The following is a 23,210-nucleotide window of genomic DNA, read 5'->3' as shown; positions in this document are numbered from 1 at the left end:
GAGCTTCTCACAATGAGGAGGCCACATTTTAATATGCAAGCAATTTGTGATGGTAAGGACAGACAACTGTCATAAAAAAAAGCTAAACAGAATGGAAATAGCCACGAGTGGAATAGTGAAATGGCCGAATATACTAAAATAACCAAATAAAAAAGCCAAATAAAAAATTGCCAAATATATAAAGACAATAGCCCAAAAAAATACATTAAAATGGCCAAATATACAGAATATACCAAAAATGATGGAATTTAGAAAGTTATTTTCCAATAAAAAGAAAATAAATCGATATATCCTTTAAATAGCAACGCATTGGTCTCGGTCCAGTTTCAGGACGTGCACGGGGCTCTGTGGACGTGCACGGGGCTCTGTGGACGTGCACGGGGCTCTGTGGACGTGCACGGGGCTCTGTGGGCGTGCACGGTGCGTGTCCTTGCTGAGGGCCGATCCCCCGGGGACCAGAGGCGGAGTGGAGCTCCGGGCTGAGGGGGGAAGCAGAGGCTGGAGGTCCCGACCAGGACGCTACTTTAGGAGCTCCAGGAGCCGGACAGAGCAGCCTGGACACTGGAAGGAATATGTGAGTAAGATAAAACTATATTATTATAGAGTATTATATATTCTTATATATAAAGTGTAACTTTATTATTTTATTACATATGGTGCTTGTAAAATGTGCATTCAAACCATAGTTTCAACATGTTACGTTTCTACAATGTCCTCAAATCTCCCTTTTCTGTGAAAAGATCCTCATAAATACTTTATATAAGTATAAATAATAATAATATATTAACATAAAAAGTATTATAAATCACTGAATGTTCAAGAATTCAATTCATATTAATATATACACTTTTTTTTTTCTTTCTTGATGTTGTTCTTTGCTCCCAAAATGTTATTATAATATATATATATATATATATATATATATATATATATATATATATATATATATATTATAATATTCAATCTAATACTAATTGTATGTTGTTTTAAATCATGAATAGATCTTATGCTTGGAGTTTTTTTAGGAAAACTTTTTTTCTATGTAACAATGAACACTGTTCCTTTCCTTATTTATGTTAAACACTTATTATTCATATCTTAGATGTAAAGTAGGTGCACAACCCTGATTAAATATAGCAGTATTTAAATATTTTCAATGAGCTTTCCAGGTGCTTGTGAGTATAGTGCTCATTTTGTTCCTCGATGCCTTTATTTAAATAGTGTAAAATATACATTTATATATGAAATCCGGACTATTCCCCCGCAGGCTCCTCTGAGTCGTGGTGTTGGAAGATGTCAGCTCTTGGAGACATGCTGCTGCCGCTGCTCATGGTGCTGCTGGGACTCTCTGCAGCCGCTGCTTCCCAAAAACTACCAAGTAAGCTTCAATCCTCACCTGCACTAAAAGCTTGGTTCAGATTTAAAGGTGCAGTGTGTAGAATTTACGGAACATACTTGGCAGAAACGGAATATAATCAGAATCAGAATCATAAATACTTTAATAATCCCAGGGGGAAATTACTTGTATAAGTATGTTTTAATGAGTGTATAATCCCATCAAAATAAGATTCAAGATTTTTATTTGTCACATACATATACATACTTCCATACATATATGCAGTGAAATGTAATGAAGAATGGTTGTGTTGAGGTTACCTTGGAAAGAGAGGTTTTTATCTACGTAGGGAGCGGGTACGCTTCCACGGACGCTGCCATGTTGCACCGCCATGTTTCCACAGTAGCTCAGAAGGAACAAACTAGTGGCGTAACGGGACCGAGATTATCCGAAATCGACCGCAACTTGCTTAATTCTGAACCGATTTCCATGCGATTTACTTTGTTATAAACGTGACAAATTGAACATGATACTAGTTACTTATTACTTGGAATTACATTCAGTTACTGGGGGCGGTTCTAATCCTATTTTCAATCACTACCATGTTTAAAGGAAGAAGTGCCTCATTTTGCAGTTCAATTCAACAACGGAGTATTGAATATTTCATGTATTTTATGATTTTGAACATTGGACATCTCCAATGTTGTTTTCATTCAAAGCCATGGGCAAAGGCTCTTTACTCTAAGTGTTTTACAGAATAAATGGAAAGCAAAGTTATATTTGTTTCCCTTTATTTTTTATATTAACGCCCCCGAGGACAAACCAAACACTGGCTCTAGAGAGGGCCTCTTGGGCCGGTTGGCGACCACCGTCTCTCCCGCGGAGGCCGCCATGTTGCCCCGCCCTGGGGAGGAGTGTTCAGTTGGGTGCGATGTGCAACCTCACCTCTAGATGCTAGACGTCCCTAAACTCCACACACTGCAGCTTTCACATTGATGATGTCGGACTGATTGGTTACGATGTCACAAGCAAATGTCAAGTTACGTAACCCGTAAAACACAGTGCACGAATAAATGCAGAGATTTTTATCTGTAAATCTGTGAATATATATAAATATATGTAATGTGTAAATATATTTGTGACCCTCCACTTATTCGCGTGGATCCTTTTGAGACACAAAGTCCACGAGCGCAGGGAAGACCGAGTGCTTTCCAGTAGATCGTGGTGATGCAACATTTATGGAGTATTTCCGCCGGAGTATTTCCTCTAATTACTTTTTTTTGATGATGTACTTTTTTTTTTTATCATGAAGATTTTTTTTAATTCACACTTTATTCATGATGAAAAGTCACTCAGATCAATTAATTTTATACGTCTGATACTTTTAATGTAGACATTTTATGCAGACAATTTTTACATTTTAAATTCTGTATTTGATTTTGTGCTGTGCAATACAATACCAGATTGTTTTTTTAAGATGTTATTATTATTATTATTATTATTATTATTATTATTATTTTATAGTTAGATATACAGGATTTTTTTTATTTTGTAAATTCTTTATTTAACTCTGCGCTAGTATAAATGTAGTGTTGCAGTCTGGGACATGGGCGGCTCCATTATTCACGAGAAAAGGTAAAACAACAAATTTCATGTACAACCCACAAATGGAATTCAGTGAGGCAAAAATACTGAAAAACTGTGACAAATCATCAGGCTGGACCGGGAAGGACCCCCAACTTTTTAAATGAGGGGTCTGGGGGTCCCCCCACCAGGAACGTTGTACTAACAAACACTTGATTTCCTGCAATCTGGTGAATTTTAGTGCATGTGAATCACAAAGTAATGGGCCGACAACTGTGTAGTACAAGGTACTGTTATGAACCTCAAATAAAACCAAAAGTACATATCGACGACACAAGGACTAGCGTTTTACTATATAATATTTATTAAATAATAAATAACTAATGTACTTACAAAATAGAAAATCAGAGGTGTGGGCATCAGTACGTCAGTGGCGGCTACGGGGTGTTGGATGAAGTGTCCGGGTGTCGGACTAGAATGACAACGCAAAAAAACGAAAAACAAATGAACATATACAACAGCTTTTCTTTGTTTGACAGATGTTGAAAAACACAAGTCAATGGACACGTATGAGTTGCTGACACGGGGAGTCGAACCTGGGTCTACTGTGTAGGAATCTTCCTCGCTACACCAAGGGCATGATAGGTTGTTCGGAGTGATTTGTTGTGCTACATTCATTTTAATGAATCACGAAAAATAATAATAATAATAATAATTCCGTTTAGCAGGCCAGGCCTCCGAGAAAACTCCCGGTGCTCCCCGGGAGCCGGGATTGATTCACGGTGAATCAGCGGTAACCTCTGTGTTTCTCTCCGAGGTGTCGACCTCCTGCAGGAGTTCCGGGTCCCGGGCTCGCTGGGTGTCAGGAGGGTGAACGGTTCGGATCCCGAGGCCGTGGCCTTCCGGGTCAACCCCTCCATCCACCTGAGGAGGACCATCAGGTACCGTACCGCCCCCTGGTGGCTCCTAGTGGCTCAGCAGGGCAGACTGTACCAGTTCAATCTGGGACATTGCTTCCATGTATTAAGTGTATCAACACCGCACGTCGGGGTACATACGGGGTCTGAAAGGGCGTCCTGCTTGGGGATTTGGGGATTATTGTGATAAATTCCAAATCAGGGAATTTGGATCCTCATGACAGACACAAATATTTATTTTGTCAATTTTAATGTATTCGTTTTAGATGGTATTTTGCATTGGTGCCACAAAGGTACAGTATGCACGCTGCATGTCCTGTAGTTCAAATCCAAGTCAGTCCATCAGGTGCTAGTGTTTACAAACACACATTTTTTAATACATTTTCAGTTTTTATTGCTTTTTTATTTTTATTTAATCCTCAGGGCTCGACCCCAATTGTTTTTGTTGATGAAAAACTGACGTCAGTGGTGTGTGGATCTCATGGATACTAAGTGCTCACAGACAAGATGAATAAAACGTGTATTTGGGGCGGTCCCGACATGCCGTCATCCAAGTTTGATCCAGATCGGTCCATCATTGTGGAATAATTTCGTAAAAAAAATGTATTTTTTGTCATTGGCACAACGCGCGCACATGCGCAAATGACGGTTCGTACAAGTCACATGTACGGTGGCCCTGAACGCAAAGTTAAATTGAAATGAATTAATTACACAAGCAAATTAAGATAAACACAACCGCATTAACAGAAAACACAACCCCATTAACAGGGAACACAACTGCATTAACAGAAAACACAACCTACAAAACCCCATTACAGAAGTGAGCCACACTGGATGCACTGATTTATCTGCAATAAAATATATTAACTAAAGTATTTTGTCCCTGTAATTATCCTCCATCTGCTTACACCATGCAATGAATAAATAGAAAAACAACTTTTATATCAATCCACAGTTTTTATTTAAGCCGTTTGCGATGTTCCAGAGAAGACAGCATCTACCGGCGAACGTGATAGTGTGGTGAAATTCATTCAAATCCTTTGGGTGAATGAACTAAACTGAATCACTTCCTGAAACGATCCGTTCATCAGTCAGTTGCGCGCGAACGTGATTCAGAATCATGTTCGCCGGTAGAAGCTGTTTTCTCTGGAACATCCCACTGAAATGGATTAAATAAAAACTGTGTATTCATATAGAAGATGTTTTTTCTGCTTATTAATTGCGTGGCGGAAGCAGATGGAGGATTTGGACACGGTGGTCTCACATGGCACGAGTGGTCTCTGATAGTTGCGGCTCCGGGTTGTTACTTGTATATATTCTTATATATATTCACAGAGACAAAATAATTTAGTTTAATATATTTTATTGCAGATAAAACAATGCATCCGGTGTCGCTCACTTCCGTAATCGTGTGGCTCATTACTGTTATGTGGTTTTGCAGTTGTGTTTAATGTTAACGCGTCAGTGTTTTCTGTTCATACAGTTGTGTTTTCTGTTAATATGCGGTTGTATTTTCTGTTAATGCGGTTGTGTTTCCTGTTAATGCGGTTGTGTTTCCTGTTAATGCAGTTGTATTTTCTGTTAATGCAGTTTTGTTTTCTGTTAATGCGGTTGTGTTTCCTGTTAATGCAGTTGTATTTTCTGTTAGTGCAGTTTTGTTTTCTGTTATTGCGGTTGTGTTTTCTGTTAATGCGGTTGTGTTTTCTGTTAATGTGGTTGTGTTTTCTGTTAATGCAGTTATGTTTTCTGTTAATCCATTTGTGTTTTCTGTTAATGCGGTTGTGTTTTTCGTAATTTGCTTGTGTTTTGTCTGTTTGCGTGTGTTTTCTTAAAATGCAGTGCGTTGAGCTCTCAGGGCCACCGTACACATGATAGCATTGCAGTCATGTGATTGGTCAACAACCGGGTCCGCACCAAGATGGCAGCATGTGTAGATGGGACTGACGTCAGACTTTCATGGATGTCATGGATTCAACGAATCCACAGACAATCTGAATAAGATGTGTATTCAGGGCAGTTCCAACATGGCGTCTTTCGAGTTTCATCCTGATCGGTTCAGTATTATGGATGGAGTTTGTGATCAACCATTGGCACCTCACCAAGATGGCGCCACACATAGAGGTACGCTACAACGGAGAAGTCGTTGCGCGCGTGCGTGAGTTGACTGAGTACACAGATCACGTGAGTCAGTAACTCAAACCTTACCAAAAATACTGTCAAGTACAGATCTGGTCGTGGTTGAACTTTAACTAATGGAATATGAGATTTGAGCTCTTAACCATACAAAGTTACAAAGTGACAGGTATTATTTTACCCGAAGACAATTGGATACGAAAAAAGCGCAGTGTATTAAATATCATAAATAGACTGTACATATATGCTTCCGAAACTGACACGCACCAGACTAAGTTCTACAAAATAAAAATCCAACATCACTGTCAGAAGTTACATACATTCCAGAGATATCAATCTACACAATCCGCTGCAGGCTCCGTGGACCGCACACAACCAGACTCATTTATCAGCCTCCGAGAGTACGGCTGTATTAAGACAAGCATCATCGTAGGTCAAAGCAATGACAAACCCTGGTTTGCTCGTTAATTTTATATATATATTTTTAAACAAACCCAGGTTTACGGCCACATGCCGACGGCTGCTTTTTGTAACTCGTGCTGCGTTTCAACAGAACCTGGAAAACTGTCATAAGTGCCTAACATGACTAACCTGGACCCCCTGTATTGCTGCCTGCTCCTATACTTATTATTGTTATTATTAGCAGGGTTGCGCCGTGTAGACCGCATAGCGGGTGAGCTGATGCGGCGTTCAAACTAAGCTCTGATTATCTTGCTGCGGAAAAAAGGAAAAGAAAAATATTTTGTTCAGATCTTTATTATTATTTTTCTCCGCCCACAGCCATGGTTGAGGTCTCGTTGGAACCGGGGCATTTCTGACATCTTGTGCTCAAGTTTGATCCACATCAATCTTCATTTGGAGCAGGAATTTGTGAAAAACCATTGGAAATTTACTGGAATTTGCTAAACATTGTCACACCGTGTTTGTGGAGTGAGCCGCTTTTTGACATCATCATCCAATTTGTTATGTGCAGTTTACGTCCGTGGGGGGGCAATCACATCCGGCGAGGTGCACGGTGTAGACTCCATTGGTGTCTAGTGGTTGTTATCGCGCAGGATAGCTCTGAAAATCGTAACAAATTTTAGTAGTAATGCTGATGAATTTGTTATTGGTGTCGAAACAAAGTGATGATTAATTTGTATCTAACACGACTAACCTGGACCCTGTGTATCACTGCCTGCAGGTATATTTATTTTAATTATTATTATTCTTCTTGACATTTTCCAGGCTAAAAGTGTCTGGAACACAACAACCGCTGGAGTCAGTACACGGTTGAGGTCTCCTTAGAACCGGGACGTCTCAGACATCTCGTGCTTCAAGTTTGATCCATACTCATCCACATTCGGAGCAGGAATTTGTGAAAAACTGATGAAATTTTTACCGGGATGTCGCCGAACCTTCGTGCATCGCCCGCACGATAAGGTTCTAAAACTTCCAGTCGGGTGGTGGAGCGAGATGAGCTTGTGGAGTACACTTTGTGACATCATCCTCATCAGCATCCAATTTGTTACACTGTTTATGTGCAGGTTGTGGCTACGAATGCAAATTTTCGCCGTGTGAGCTATGTGGTGCAGACTCCATCGCTCCATGGTGGTTACAAACTGCGAGTTTGTACGTATATGTGTGTGTGTGTGTGTGTGTGTGTGTGTGTGTGTGTGTGTGTGGGCTTGTGTGTTGTATCGCCTTACCTGCTTGAAGTCGGTGGGGATTTTCCTTTCCGAATCGTATGCCTTTTGCCCTTTTTGTAAATATATAACCCAGTCTGTTCCATCGAACCCGGTGCCGTGTCCCTCCTTATTTCGCGGCGTTCAAACCGCTCGTAACACACAAACTGCAGGAGTCAAAAACAGTCCAAAACATATTCCGTGTGAGGGACATGCAGCGTTGTATCCGTTTGAATGGAACCGTGTTGTTGGGAACGTCCACACGGAGTGATTTCCTTCCACAGGGACACCGTGAGGCAGGACTCTGTGGACCGCAGGTAGTATTTAAAATGTTTAGGATAAAGTCATAACACACAACAAGTGTACCGGCTTGTATTAGTAGTTCTGCGTGTCACCAGGACTCAGAAAACTCACGTCACTGCGTCATTAAGTCAGCTGACGTTCAAGGGAAACTCGGAAAATTTGTAATTGGTTTCGGTAATGGACTCTGTGCATTGCTGCCTGTAATAGGCAATAATATTTTTATTATTGTCATTTTATTATTATGATTTAATTATTATTAATATTGTTATTATTATTATTATTTCCATTAGAGGAAGTCTCATCCTGTGACCCCCCCTCCCTCCCCTCACAGTGATGTCCTCCCAGACGGCCTTCCCTCCGACTACTCCGTCATCGCCACCTTCAAGGTTCCCCAGGACGCCTCCAGAAGGTCCTGGAACCTGTGGCAGGTCAGCGACCCGGCGGGGCGGGACCAGGTGGGCCTGCGTTTCAACGGCGACTCTCGCTCCCTGGACTTCCTGTACACGGGCCCCCAGGGAACGCGGATGCTGAGGACGTTCGGCGGCGTGGAGAAGCTGTTCGATGGCGACTGGCACAAGGTGGCGCTGAGCATCCGCGGTGGCCGCGCCCGGCTGCTGGTGGACTGCAGCCAGGTCGCTGCGAAGACCCTGGATGAACCCAGACCCGTCCTCCGCCAGGGATACAGCTCCATCGTCAAGAGGGCCGCCGGGGACCGTTCTGTGGCGGTAGGTGTTAGTAGCCATTAGTGTCCTCTATAGTAGGGTTTTAAAATTAGATAGATGGATGGATGGATGGATAGATAGACAGACAGACAGACAGACAGACAGACACATAGATACATAGATACATAGACAGACAGACAGACAAACAGATAGATAGACAGACAGACAGACAGACACATAGATACATAGATAGATAGATGTTATTGTTGTTCATCCTTCCCCATTTCAGTCTTAAAGCAGCAACCATAAAGAAAATTGGCAATAATAATAATAAAGTAATATATATGCAATATGAAATAAATTAACTGGACATTTTTTTTTAAGTAGCTTAACACAATTTACAATAAACAATAAAAATCGACCTCACAATAAACCCGAAAAATAAACCCGAAAAATAAACAATGAACAATAGAAATAATGCAAACTAGCTCTCGCGTTGCAAGATCAAAATTGCGAGGCTGCACTAATTCATCTCATTCATCAGTTCCAGCAGAACACCAACAAGTTTCACACTGAAAGTCACAACTGTTGGTCGCGATGACCGCGATGAGCGGCGTGGCCCGTCTATGACGAGTCTGCTCTTGACGCGTCGCTCGGTTAAAAACAGTCGTTCGATTTCCCCGACTCTCGGGGTCGTCGGGTTCAGTCGGCGCAGCGCACGGTGAGCGGGCGAGGAAGAGTCGGTTCAGCTCAGTGTTGTGAATGGAATCATGGCAGGAATCATTTAATCCTGTCTAAATGAGTGCGTGTAGTGTCACAATGTCATTCGATGTGAATTGTGCCAAACGCCTTCACCCTTTTCTTTTTTTCGCCTTGGACTTGAATTTAGTCCAGTGGTTATTTTCATCCGACTCATTCGAAAGATTTGTTCACCACAACCGAGTCATTCACCAGCTATCAGTAGGCCATAAGGATAAACACAGTTTACATTGTAAAAAGTGTTTCGTGGTAGAATAAAGTTTTGGCAACACCGCTCTCCCTCCATCCCCTTTCACCCCCTTCCTGGTTCCAGGTGGACCTGCAGCAGATGGAGGTGTCCTGCGACCCCGAGCAGCCGTTCTCCGAGGGCTGCTGCGAGCTCTCCAGCGTGGTGAGTCGGCTGGCGTGCCCCGGGGCGTCGAGGCTTTTTTTTTTTTTTTTCCGAGAGGCGTTTCAAGGCGTTTCCAGGGTCTTCAAGAGTTCCCTCCCCCTCTCCCTGTCCACAGTGCGGCGGCTTCGCGGAGATGGGCATCACCGCCGGACGCCCGGCCTGCAAGTGTTTGCCCGGGCAGCCAGGGGTCCAGGGCCGCCCGGGACCAAAGGTGGGACACACAACGGCGTTTATCCACCTTTTCATTTCTTTTATCGCCCGTCTGCAATCCTACGCCTGGTATTCATACGTTTCCATCCTCAGGGTCACAGAGGTCTTCCAGGAAACGCAGGAGAACCAGGACGTCTGGGGAACTGGGTAAATACCACAGGATGGAGGCAAATGTTGGAGCCAGTCCTCCCCGTTATTCTTATTATTATTATTATTATTATTGTTATTGTTATTGTTATTATTATTATTATTAGTTTAATTTCAATGAAAGGTTTTAGTGTAGATATCCAGGCAAGGCCTTATATACGCAGATTCCTTCTCATCTCAAGGTTAGGAGTCTATTTTCCATTGATGTGGTTTTGGAATTTGTTAACAAATTTGTTAACTCTTAGACTAGCCATGAAAAGTAGTACAAAAACATGCCATTATTGACACGTGGTGGTATTACATCAATGTAACGTCATGTATTCAAGTCTGTTTCTCAGTGGTAAATATATAATCAGTGTGTGCAAATAGTTTTTTATTCCCTTTTCGTTTAATGCATCACGATGTGCAACCGCTGAAACCTTCTTGGTCCTGCAGGGCATCATGGGAAACACAGGGGACTATGGTGTCATCGGAGAGACGGGCCCCAAGGTCAGATCCTCACCCCCCCCCTCTCTCTCTTTCTCCCTCTGTCTCTTCCTAAAATGTCCTGATGTAGAATATAAATGATGAATATCTCCACAGGGCGAGGAAGGAATGAAAGGAGAGAAGGGGATGAGAGGAGTGCATGGACAAGCGGTAACCCACCAGACACAGCTATTTCCCTTATTTTCTTTAAATTATATTATTATTGTTATTATTATTATTATTATTATTATTGTTATTGTTATTATTATCATCGTCATTTATATTACTTTATTTATTTCTTTTTTTATTTGTCCATTTATTTATTTATTTATTTATTTTTCAGATGTATTGTTTTTTTTATTGTTAGTTTGTATTATTATTATTATTATTTCTTAATTTCCATTATTTTCAATCTTTTATTTTATTCTCATCACCTTGTTATTATTTCCTTTTTAAGTATCTATCTATCCATCTATCTATCTATCTATCTGTCTATCTATCTGTCTATCTGTCTATCTGTCTGTCTGTCTGTCTGTCTATCCATCTATCTATCTATCTATCTATCTATCTATCTATCTGTCTGTCTATCTATCTATCTATCTATCTATCTATCTATCTATCTATCTATCTATCTATCTATCTAACCATCAGGGGGTCCGAGGTCTTAAGGGTCTTAAAGGCCTGAAGGGGGCGCTGGGCTTCAAGGTAAACTCCTCCATCATCTTCAGACTCTTAAAACATGTGATTAATGAGGAGTTCAATGCTCATCTTTTAATGATGTCATTGAGGGATTTGTTTCCTTCCTGTGGTGCGATTTCTGCTTTGACCATGATGTTATTGATCGGTTATTCATTGATTATTGCTTTGACGTACAGGGCGTTCGGGGATCTGCCGGAGAAAGGGGGGCGACGGGGATGAAGGGGGAAGTGGTGAGTGTGACCTTAAACCTTTAAGACGCTCTGGTTAAACATGTTGTAAATAACGATGTTGGGCAGGTCCTGTGCCGCTGACATTTTTTGTATTTTTGATTTGCAGGGAGATTCTGGAAAAAAAGGACATGAAGGCATTCCTGGCTTCCAGGGAATCAAGGTATTAAATATAAACTGTATACAAACGCAACATAGCCTGTAGTATGAAGCCATCTAAATACTGGGTTTGGCCGTTTGAGCCACACCCATTTCTAACAGGCTCATCAAACCCAGCGTGAAGCCCTGCAGCCTCCTTAAACACCTGCGGTAGAACTAAAGAGTCATAGGACGCCACCTTTCCAACAGATCACGTTGTCAATGTTCTGCCCCGCCCCGCCCTACTGCCCCGCCCCGCTGCCCCGCCCCGGTCAGGTCACCGTGAGTTCTGTTGTTGTGAAGTGGAAACGTCTCAGAGCAGCAACAGCTCAGCCAGGAAGCTGTACCGGGGGGCGCAACTCATAATAAAGAAAATATGGGTGCGGTGTATACACATATAGACAAATTTAGGATTCGGCCTAAATCCATTTTCATACACGAGGAATGTGTTGAGGATTGAAAGGTTTTTCTACGGACAATTATTTGCATACATTTGCATATTTATAAGATAACATAATATAGCTCTTTGTTAAACCCTGTTGGGAAATGTGGGTGTACAGTACAAATGAAATGAGAGATAAAAAGTCCAATGATGAAATGTCTTTCCGTCCCCAGGGAGAACAGGGCTCCACCGGTCCGGAAGGGAACGCCGGGGTCAGAGGGGAACAGGTTGGTTCCATCAAATGAATAACAAAATATGGATGAGATGGATCAACACTCCACTGTTTATGTTATTCCCGTCGTCTGTTTCCTATTTCAATCTGTTCATCTGCTTTCTTCATATGTTTTAAATATATTTTAATTTATTTTATTCCTGCTCTTCTGTACAAGCAATTTGGGGCATTTATAAAAAATAGTATTCTTACTATTGAATCATAATAACCCTATAATTATTATGAATCATAATTATTATTATTATTATTAATGATAATAATTATAATTAGCGACAATAATAATAATATTTATACTAAATAATGAGAATAATAATAACTATTATTATGAATAATATTATTATTATTGCTGTTATTGTTATTGTTTTTAAAATACTATTTTCAGTGATTCATACATCAAATTGATTTGATGACAGCAGTTTTACGCCATTACTTGCTCTTGGAAATCTCCTGCGCCGTGTTTTCCCAGGGCATCGTGGGAGATCCTGGAGAGAGAGGCGTTGCCGGACAGAAGGGGAAACCGGTACGTTCCCTGTTCACCACCGGGTTATATCACCATCGGGAAATTGCCGATGTCCTCCGGTTGCACATTTCCATGCGCAGGGAGTTTGTCGTGGTGGGAGCTGAAGGGCAAACAGAACAACAGTAGCACAGAAAAAGAAGCTTAACAGTCTAAAAAAAAAACACAAGATAATGATAATAAATGCAGTATACAGATTATTCACTGTGCAGCAGATGAAGGAAAACTCTGGAAAACTCGGCTACATGGCAGCGAGGACGCAAGCATTGACTGGTTATCTGACTATAAAGGCAGGAATCTGTCTGTCTGTCTGTCTGTCTGTATATCCTTTGATTATCCGGATAACCGTTCATCTGATTTGGGTCACACCTGGCAGGTGTAACGCTGAGGATCCAAGGACGAACTTGGACACGTGCAATATTAATAAACTTTCAATAAACACCAAACAGGGAGCCAGTGGAGGGGCGGGTCAGGGGGGGCGGGGCTGTGGGGGCGGGGCTTCAGGGCTCTGCGACTGAGTGTCTTTCCCCGGTGTAGGACTTTATTGTGATCATCATTGTGAACGGGGCAAGCGAGGGACTGAACCATTGGCACTTAGAAAGTCTTCCAGTACATTTTGACCGGGCACTAGTAAACACAGCTCAGAATCAGTTTATTCCACCGGGTACATTTACATATTCTAGGAATTAGTTCTGGTGAGGTTTGGTGCGTGACACTGCAGGCCGTTAGCAATACAAAACAAAGCTTAACTGTCCAAAAAATAATAATGAAATAAAATAAAATAGGATAAAATACAAATTGAAATGTAATTGTCAAATATAAACAAAAGCCCCCCCGAAAATACTAAACTGAATGTAGTGGGATATTGACGTCCTTGGTAAATAAGAATAAGAATATTGTATTACAGTCTTATTAGTCTAAGTTATACTACAGTGTGGAGTGCTGCACAGACTGACTGGTGTTTAAAACTACATCCAGGGCATCCAAGGATCGAAGGGCCGCAGCGGAACCATCGGACAAAAGGTGAAAAGACGAAAAGGCTGTTCGACACGGAACGACCTGAACGTCCTGAATCTACTCAATATTGAGTCTGATTTACTGGAGTAATACTAATAATATTTAATAATAATTGCAATAATAATAATGGCCATTTCTCCAGGGAATCATTGGCGATCCTGGCATTTTGGGCAGAGACGGTGACCCAGGAATAGAGGTACTGGAGAACACGTTGAGATTTAAAGATGGCCGTCGCCTCGTATTGAAATTTAAAAGAAGGATGGGTTTGACTCGACAGCGCTCCCCTCTGTTCCCTCCAGGCGTACCAAGGACCGCAGGGCCCCCACGGCAGATCCGGCCGAACCGGAACCACGGTGATAAATATACGACAGCGAAGTAGAAGTGTGTTATTGTTGTGTCACGTGGATTTATTTATTATGACCTCCACCCAAACAGGGAGAGAAAGGCCCCATGGGGCCAACCGGAGAAATGGGCCCTCAAGGACAAACCGTAAGTCGCTTCCTCAGGCATTGCATTTCCTTATTGAATTGTTTCTTATTTTGATTGATTACCCACAGGCATTGGGCCTCGTCCCATTTCCAACTAAATAACTGTCCTTGCACCACGTGGACTAAAGGGCACTATGACTTCTACTTCATATTCTTTTTTTTTTTTTTACTTTTCTGACACCTTTTCATGTGCGTTAAATTATTTTTTCCGTCTGAGCGAATAAAGTGATTGTTTTTGTTTAATTCCCAAAGGGCCCGACAGGCTACAAGGGCTCTGCAGCGAAGCCTGGAAGGCCTGGATTCATCGGACCCCCAGGACCCATCGTCAGTCTTCCAATATTAATATTTTATTATTATTATTATTACTACTATTATTATTATTTTTATATATATATATATATATATATATATATATATATATATATATATATATATATATATATATATAATATATTTTTTTATAAACACGTTATTTTGATTATTTGAAATCCAAGTGAATTCTTGAACCATGGCCTCCTCTTCCCACAGGGCCACGTGGGCCTTGCAGGCAAAGCAGGAGTCAAGGTAAAGCTTCCTACTACATTATGAATGTAATTGATCTACATTGTGAAAGCTCATATTTTATAACAATTCACAATATTATATGTTATAATATTTCTAATATTTTTAACCAAATTGTGCCTTCTTTGGCAAATACTGCCCAAGGGTCAGAGATCCTAATTTTGGTCTAATTCTCCCCTAACAAAGATGAGTTTAAATGGTTTCTATTGATACAGGGTACATCCACGTTTTCTAAGAGCTTTTTAATGTCATTCTGAGGTTGATAGAATAAAATTTACTTCATATAGGCTTCTCCTAAAATCAATAAAGATTTCCTTACCTGTGTTTGTGTGGGTTTAATCTGGGTGCTCCAGTTTCCTCCCACCATCACATATACATGTTGAGGGTCAATACTCCTGTCGGTGCCCTTGAGCAAGGCACTGGCAAAAGAGCTGGAGTTGGTCCCAGAGCGCTGCACCGCCGCTGCCCCCTGCTGTGTCAAATGCAGAGCAGAACCATCCCCAAGAGAGATTTATTAAGTATTATAAAATAAATAAATTTGACATTGACATAATTTTAGATAATCAAATATCCTAAAACGTTTGATTTGTGATACTTGTTTTTATTTTATTTTTTTGAACAGGGTAGCACTGGGATCCAGGGAGTCCAGGGAGTTAAGGGAGAAAAGGTGCAACTTCTAATTTATTTTTACTTTATTACATTGCATTTGCTTGGGTTTTTTAATGAAATGTTACTGTGAAATTAATTGTATGTTCTACTCTCTTCTTTTTTATATGAAGGGCCAAAAAGCGAAGAAAGGCCCTAAAGGGAAGGTGAGATCAACCTTTTGTTTATTTGCCTCGAAAGGAACAAAGTAGATGACGTAAAACACAACGTAAATATTGAAGGTTTTCTATTACAACACTGAATCAGGCTTTTAATTTACTATTCATTTAACTTTACTTTGTAATGTAGGACGGAGCAATGTCCTTCGTCGTCCTTTTTGTCGCAGTCAACACTGGTTCCCAATGTGGGGTTTGGGGACCCCCAGATCCTTCTAGAGCTTCCAGGGGGTCCCCAGCAAAATGATGTGTTAATAGTTAAACTTCAATGGTATTTCAACGTTAGCACTTATTTTTATATCATATGAAATGAGCCATTGTACAATTAGAAAGCATGTAGAGTAATAATAATATATTCAAACAATTCTACAGCCGTTAAATAAGAAATTTAAAAAATGCTTTTTTTAGGTAGACTCTTTATTTCCCCTGTGGTTGCAGCTTTATATTTGATGAAAGTGAAAGATTCTATTTTTTAAGTTGAACTTTCTCTGTTGAATTCAATGTTCCATGTTTTTTTTTATTTTAATTAAAAAATATATTTTATTTTTAATATGTCGTTTTGATAATAGCTCTGTTATGCATCAATTCTTTGCATTATTGACATTGAGCTACTGCCTACTGTCTCCTTGTGTCCAGGTTGGAGACCGGGGTCCCCAGGGCTCCCAGGGGGGCCGGGGGCAGCGGGGCCCCGCGGGGGAGACCGGGCGTTCAGGCCCCGTGGGGGTGAAGGGAGTCCGGGGTGAGGGAGGACCGGACGGGTTCCAGGGACCACCAGGACCACCTGTAAGAATTGGAAAACACTCTATAGCTGCTTTCACACATGCAGTGCAACCCTGAAATTATCGGGACATTACCTGGAGGAGCGGAATGTGTGAATACACATGTCCGAATCATTTGGGCTAGACTTTACCCGGACTTACCCAGCCAGCACCCTCGTACAAAGTCTGCGTAATGTCCAATTGTATGTGTGAACAGAGCAGGTAATTGTCCAGAACATTCACAGCGAGTGAGTGGGCATGTCTTCCTTTCTTTCCTTTCTTTTCCACTCTCTTGTTTATGTTGTGGATACATCCAAATTCATGGAGTATCAACGCCAAAAGAGAAAAGTCGGTAGCCTCGTCCGCCATCTTGGGTGTGCTAAAACTCCTCAACGTCATTGCATCATTGCATCACGTCCTGCCTCCTTCACGCTCTAGAGTATTTTCAGGTTGTGTCTGACACAGACAATCTCTAGTTGTGTGCTGCATGTGTGAAAAGGCAACTCCGGACAATGTCCGGATTTGTTTATCTGGACATTGACCTGAGTTCATGTGTGAAAGGAGCTTATGATATGTTTGACACATTTTCTTGTTTATTGCTTATTTAAGGATACTTGTTCCTGTTGTTATTTATTTTTGTCGTTGTATTTTGTTTATCTTATTTATTTATTGTATGTTTTAGGCTTAATGCATATTGCCAATTCTTCCCTATTTCTCCAAATTAATAAAAAAAAATTCAATATACAATAAACCACCACAAGAAGAAAACAATCCTTAAAATAAACAACAACAATTTTGGAATAACATTAAACCTAAAAATGTATAATAAAGAATAAAATTAACATGAAAATAAAAAATAAAAAATAACAATTTGGCGCTGAACAGAAAATAAAAATATAATAAACAATAGAGGTGTCAAGATTGCGATTCGAAATCGTTCAAAATGAGCGTTTGATTTTGAACTTCGAAAATACAATCAGGCTTGCGATTCCCGCCTTATTTTTCTTGGTAATATTGTCCGACATGGTTGCTATATTGGGGCGGTCAAGATCTGCTGGTAAACAAATGCAGTGTGCGCTGGGGGGACTTTCATGACATTCGTTAACGTTTTTGGAGTTGGGAGAGCTGCGGTCGGCTGCGCTGCGCCGCATCCCTCCCGCATCCCCCGCACACTGCACCCGTCCGCCTGGCACTAGGGCTGCAGGAACGAAATTCGAATAGAATTTTAATATGACAAAAGAATAACAAAAAAGGTCAATATAAGTACATCCGGTTAGTTGCACAGTTAACGTACATTAGAGAGAGACATTTTCCGTTAACGGTGTGCCAAGTCCGCGTCAGATTTTTTTAGGAGCAATTTGAGTTCTGCTCTGCAGCAGAGCAGCAACAGGAAACTGAGTAAATTGGCAAAAATGGCATCCGTTTTTTCTTTCTCATTTTGGTAAGTAACTGAAAAGTATCGTAATAAGTAACTTATTGTTTATTATTCAAAAGTGTCGTTTTGATGAAGCTCTTAACTGTTTAGGTGTTAAATATGTTCATATTTTTGTTGTTATTTATTATTTTTAATATTCAAATTACAGTAACTTATTGAGAAACAAGTGTTTTTTCTTTACAAACCAAGACTCCATAGTCTAACAACGGCATCAAGTCATCAGTGCTGAAAAGAACATTTGAATCGTGACCAAGATTTTTTATTTGTCACATACATATACATACTATGTATGAAAGTATGTATATGTATGTGACAAATAAAAAATCTTGAATCTTGAATCTTGACCTTAAAATCGATTGTCAAATCCAATAATGAACCTGGAGAATCATGACACCCCTGAAATAAACAATGAGCAATACAAATATTAATGCTAAACTTAATAAATGCTAATAAACAATAGGGGTGTCACAATTCTGATTCGAAAATCGCGAGAAATGAGCGTTTGATTTTCGAACTTCAAAATCACAATCAGGTTTGTGATTCCCTGCGTATTTTTGTGGGTAATACCGTCCAACGTGGTCGCCATATTGGGGCGGTCAACAAACATACAAATAAACAAGAAACAGGAAACGTTTGGCAATACACAATAAACCTAAAAACAAGAAAAATAAGCCTTAAATTAGACAATAAATAAAAAAAGGCTGCATTTGGCCAGTTACTACTGATTTTTCCTTTAAATTTGGTGTTAAGTTTGTCTGGCGTGTGCGCTCCCCAGGGCCCGGTGCTCCCGGCGCAGCGTGTCCTGGAGGTGTGCCAGCGCGTGGTCCTGGAGCAGATGTCCACCTTCGCCAACTCAGTGAAGAGGACGTGTGCCGCCGTGTGTCCTCTGTACGGGGACGTCCCCATGGGGGCCCCCGGACCGCCGGGCAGCAAAGGACCCTCAGGACCCCCCGTGAGTCTCAGGATACATGTTACATTCGGGGAGCCTCATTTTGCACTCCCCACAATCCAAACAGTTTATTATAGGAAGAGAGTGTATTTGATATATATATTTTTTTTGTTTTGAAAAATGTACATAATTCATTAATTCATCAAAATTATTTTTTATTTATTTATTTATTTCATTTTTTTTTATTAATTTTTTCATTTATTTGATTTTATTTTATTTGTATCATCTAGCTTTGTTTATCCATTTTATATCATATTTATATGATATAAAAATATGCTTTATGTTTAATAATTATATTTGTTTTCTGTGCTCTTAAAGCCAGGTACAACCCAGGGGATTAATAAAGTGGTATCTTATATCTTACATTTTAGAGATAATCTTATCTTAATATAATCTAATCTTATCTGATCTGATCTGGTCTGGTCTGGTCTGGTCTGGTCTGATCTCAGGGGGATCCAGGTCTGGATGGGGTGGACGGGGAGCTGGGTCAGCCGGGATTCTACGGAGAGGTTGGAGATCTCGGAAAACAAGGAGCAGCAGGTGGGGAAAGGACTGAAATGGTCACAGAGAAATGATTGTTGTTGTTGTTCTTATTGACGTTGTTTGATGATGATTTTTTTTTTCCCTAATTTAAATAATTGTCTTCCAGGCGACAGAGGAGAGCGGGGCGATAAGGGAGCCAAGGGCCACGGCCTGCCAGGATACGTAGGAGACCAGGGACAGAAAGGTAAAGGATCAGCTTTTATTAAGCTGGACTAATTTTTGTAATAGAGTTAGCCACGCCCACCTAAAAATCTGACATTGCCCACGAACTGGAACGTGACGTCACGCGAGGGAAAACGGAGCGGAGCTAGCGTCGCCGTGAACGGTTCCTTGGCAGGGTGTGTTTTGATTTTAGATTTATTTCCCGTTTTCCAGTTTATTGTATGAAACAAAAAATGTTAACGCCCCGGCCGGAAAGAGACAGGGTGTGTTTTTAATTCGTTTAGATTTGGATGTATTTGTTTTCCCGTTTCCTATTTGAACGAAATGAAACAAAACCCAGTATGGAGCTTAATTTTGTTAAATCTAGATTTTTTTTTTGTGTACATACCTATAAACTGGGGTGTTGGTAGGATGCCAAGACGTCGGGGGGCCACAGCCCGACCAGGCTCTAGCCAATTTTGCAGAGTCTGGGAAATTGTCGACGGGCACTCCCTCTATCGCTCCCTCGATCGCTTTTATTGTTTATTGTTAGTTTGTATTATTATTTCTTAATTTCTAGAATTTCCTATCTTTTATTTTATTGTCATCACCTTATTATTATTGCCTATTAGAGTATCTATCTATCTATCTATCCATCTATCTATCTATCTATGAATCTATCTATCCTCCACCATTCCTTCTCCAGGTCAGCGTGGGCGTCCCGGCAGGGTGTTCAACGGGCAGCCGGGGGCCCAGGGCGATCGGGGCCACGTGGGGCGTCCAGGGCTCCGGGGCCACGCCGGGCTGCGGGGGGTTCCGGGCGTCTGCCTGACCTCCGGCTGCGAGCTGCTGAACTCCACCGGGGGGACGCCGCCGCAGAGGGCAGCCCCTAGAGGCTGAGGAGCCGCCCCTTCACCCAGGAGGGGGAGGAGGACGGAAGGCGTTAGTGTTAATACATGTGAGATGGAGGAGAAATGAAGTGATTTGATGTAAATACGACTCAAACCGAATCAAAACACACGTCACAACTTCTGGAAATAAATTCTGCGAGGTCAGATTTTAACGGATAAAAGTTGCGAAACTTTCAAACCGATGAAGGTTTCTCACCGTACAACTTGAATTGTAAAAAGCAAAAAAAAAAAAAGTTCCATCTTTTATTTGATACATTTATTTAAAGAAAAATCTTCAAAGAGTCTGACTTGTCCTTGAATAATTATTCTTTATAATAAAAATAGAAAAATTATAATTTGCCCCTCTTTCTTTGTTCCACCAAACCAGTTGTTTTGCTGGATTGGAGGATGGGTGGATGGATGGAGGGATAGTGAATGGATGAAATAGGGATGGATGCAGTGTTTCCCACAGAATTAGATTGTACTTGTGGTGGTAGCTGATGGGTTTTTATTTTTTGCTTTACTCAGGGGTACAGCTCCCTCTCCAATGTCTCCATTGCGCATGGAGAGGGAGACTTGCCTTCTTGATCAGCGATTTATTATTTTCGGGGGCTTTAAAGCAACACTGTTTAACTTGTTTTACTTTAAAATAACAGACTCAAAATCATTTTGATGGCACACTTACTTGTAATACGGAGAATGGAACCGCACACCCCTGAACACCTGTTCTTGCGCGACGTAACTTCTGTGGTCAGGTTCGAAACTGTGGGAAAAGTGAGTTACGATCTGTGTGAGCCGATCTGCCAGGCCGAGCACATCTGGTACCTAAACCGATAGCATGGCATGGCACCGAAATCTGCGTTGCGATTCAGTCGATACCGATCGTTTAGGAACCGGTGCCATAGTGGTACCAGGTCTTGTTCCCAACCCAAACATTGCGCGCATGATAATAATAATAATCATCATAATAATAATAATAATAACAATAAAAATAATATTATTATTATTATTATTATTATAATAAAGAAAATAAAAGAAAAAGAAAAAAAACATTGCGCACATGATTACGAGGAATTCACTCAAATTGCAATTATTATTACCTTTGTTGTCTTATTTAAAGGTGGGGCTGAAAAAAAAACGATTTCCCTCCACCACAGGACACATTATATTGGAGTCGCGCCCCTGTTGTGTAATCAACACTGTTCCTCGGTTTGTGGAAGCTGTCGCCCACCCAGACCCGGCCCTCACTGGAGCTGCAAAGCGGACGGCTGCTCCCCACCATCATCCTCCTCCTCCTGTGGGTTGACAGCGTCGCTCTCCCCCGCGAGAAACACAGCAGTTGCCACAAGCTGCACAATAACTAAAAGGAACATTTGACCATTCCTCACCGAAAACAGCAAACAATTCTTCTACAATGACAAATAAACGCTGTAGTCTCAGACGTTCAATGTGACAGTGAAAGATTGTTTCTGTCGAGTCACAGAAAGGGCTCAGCACATTGCCATTTTAAAAACCGCCTACTGTCCCTTTGAAACCATCTAAAACACGATTAAAACCAAGTTCTGGTAAAAGGGTCGTTTTTGTGAGGGCGTGCTACTCTGCTGCCGCAGTCCCGCAGCATCGCCAGCTCCTCCTCCGAAAGTCTCTTGATCCACATGTTTGGAATGTGTCTTGTGTGTTGTCTGGGCGCTGTGGCGTCCTGGTCCTGCTGCATCCGTTATGTGACGTGGCGTCATGTTCCCGGTGGAAAGCGGACTCTGGGCGAGTCCTGGTGTGTGGTTGTCCTCCACGTCCAACCTGGCTCCGTGGATCAGAGGCTCCTCCAGTAATAGGGAAGAGGCAGAGACCGTGTTTTAAAAAGACTGATAAAAACCGAGGTAAAACCATTTTAAGGGAACTAAAATCTATTAAAAACAGATTAAAACCCAGCCCTAGCAAACCTATCCTACTTAAAATTGGTCACTGGTTCCGGTGAGGTAGCGCTGAATGAATTGCAGCTGAACAGTTGCAATCCTGCTGTTCAGATGGATCAGGCCCCTTCCTCCTGCCTCTTTTGGAAAAACACTCTGAGATACCAGTGGAGTTTGTCCCCCAAAAAAATCAACCATTAGAGATTGAATGTTCTTAATCAGACCTGCAGGCGGCTCCGAACAGGCTACGCTGTTCTTTCCTTCTCCACCCGCGACGAGGGGGGGGGGGATTCCATCGTTCCAAGGAGAAGAGCACCACCCCGCCGGGAGGCGCCGTGTCACGTGGCGTTACCGTCATGGTTTGAGAGAACCGCCACTCCAGTATGACCCACCAGGCACAAGGCATACCAGTATAACCTACCAGCATAACCCACCAGGCACAAGGCATACCAGTATAACCTACCAGTATAACTAACCAGCCACAAGACATCCCAGCATAACCTACCAGCATAACCCACCAGCCACAAGGCATCCCAGTATAACCTACTAGCATAACCCACCAGGCACAAGGCATACCAGTATAACCTACCAGTATAACTAACCAGCCACAAGACATCCCAGCATAACCTACCAGTATAACCTACCAGCCACAAGACATCCCAGCATAACCTACCAGTTTAACCCACCAGTCACAAGCCATCCCAGTATAACCTACCAGCTACAAGGCATCACACTATAACCTACCAGTACAACCCACCAGTCACAAGCCATCCCGGTATAACCTACCAGCTACAAGGCATCACAGTATAACCTACCAGTATAACCCACCAGCTACAAGGCATCACAGTATAACCCACCAGCATAACCCACC

The 23,210-nt window shown here is 41.5% G+C and overlaps 1 protein-coding gene across 1 annotated transcript; it reads left to right on the top strand.

Annotated features, from left to right (window-relative positions):
* Nucleotides 1-1,293: 1,293 nt before the first annotated feature.
* LOC307242067 (uncharacterized protein) lies at nt 1,294-20,486 on the top strand (the record flags this gene model as incomplete). The annotated part of the gene is given in 27 exon segments (XM_080016403.1): nt 1,294-1,378; nt 3,738-3,861; nt 8,269-8,662; nt 9,672-9,749; nt 9,865-9,960; nt 10,053-10,106; nt 10,542-10,595; nt 10,689-10,742; nt 11,223-11,276; nt 11,447-11,500; nt 11,607-11,660; nt 12,251-12,304; nt 12,776-12,829; nt 13,805-13,849; nt 13,986-14,039; nt 14,143-14,196; nt 14,279-14,332; nt 14,584-14,655; nt 14,860-14,895; nt 15,515-15,559; nt 15,672-15,704; nt 16,350-16,496; nt 18,682-18,858; nt 19,305-19,395; nt 19,505-19,582; nt 20,246-20,428; nt 20,431-20,486. Coding segments are annotated over 27 exon segments (2,334 nt in total).
* Between the last annotated feature and the right edge of the window lie 2,724 nt (nt 20,487-23,210).

This window comes from Zeus faber, assembly GCF_960531495.2.
Source record: "Zeus faber genome assembly, chromosome: 16".
Lineage (NCBI taxonomy): Eukaryota > Metazoa > Chordata > Actinopteri > Zeiformes > Zeidae > Zeus > Zeus faber.
Note: the sequence above shows the minus strand (reverse complement) of the source record. Positions and strands in the feature narration are given on the sequence as shown.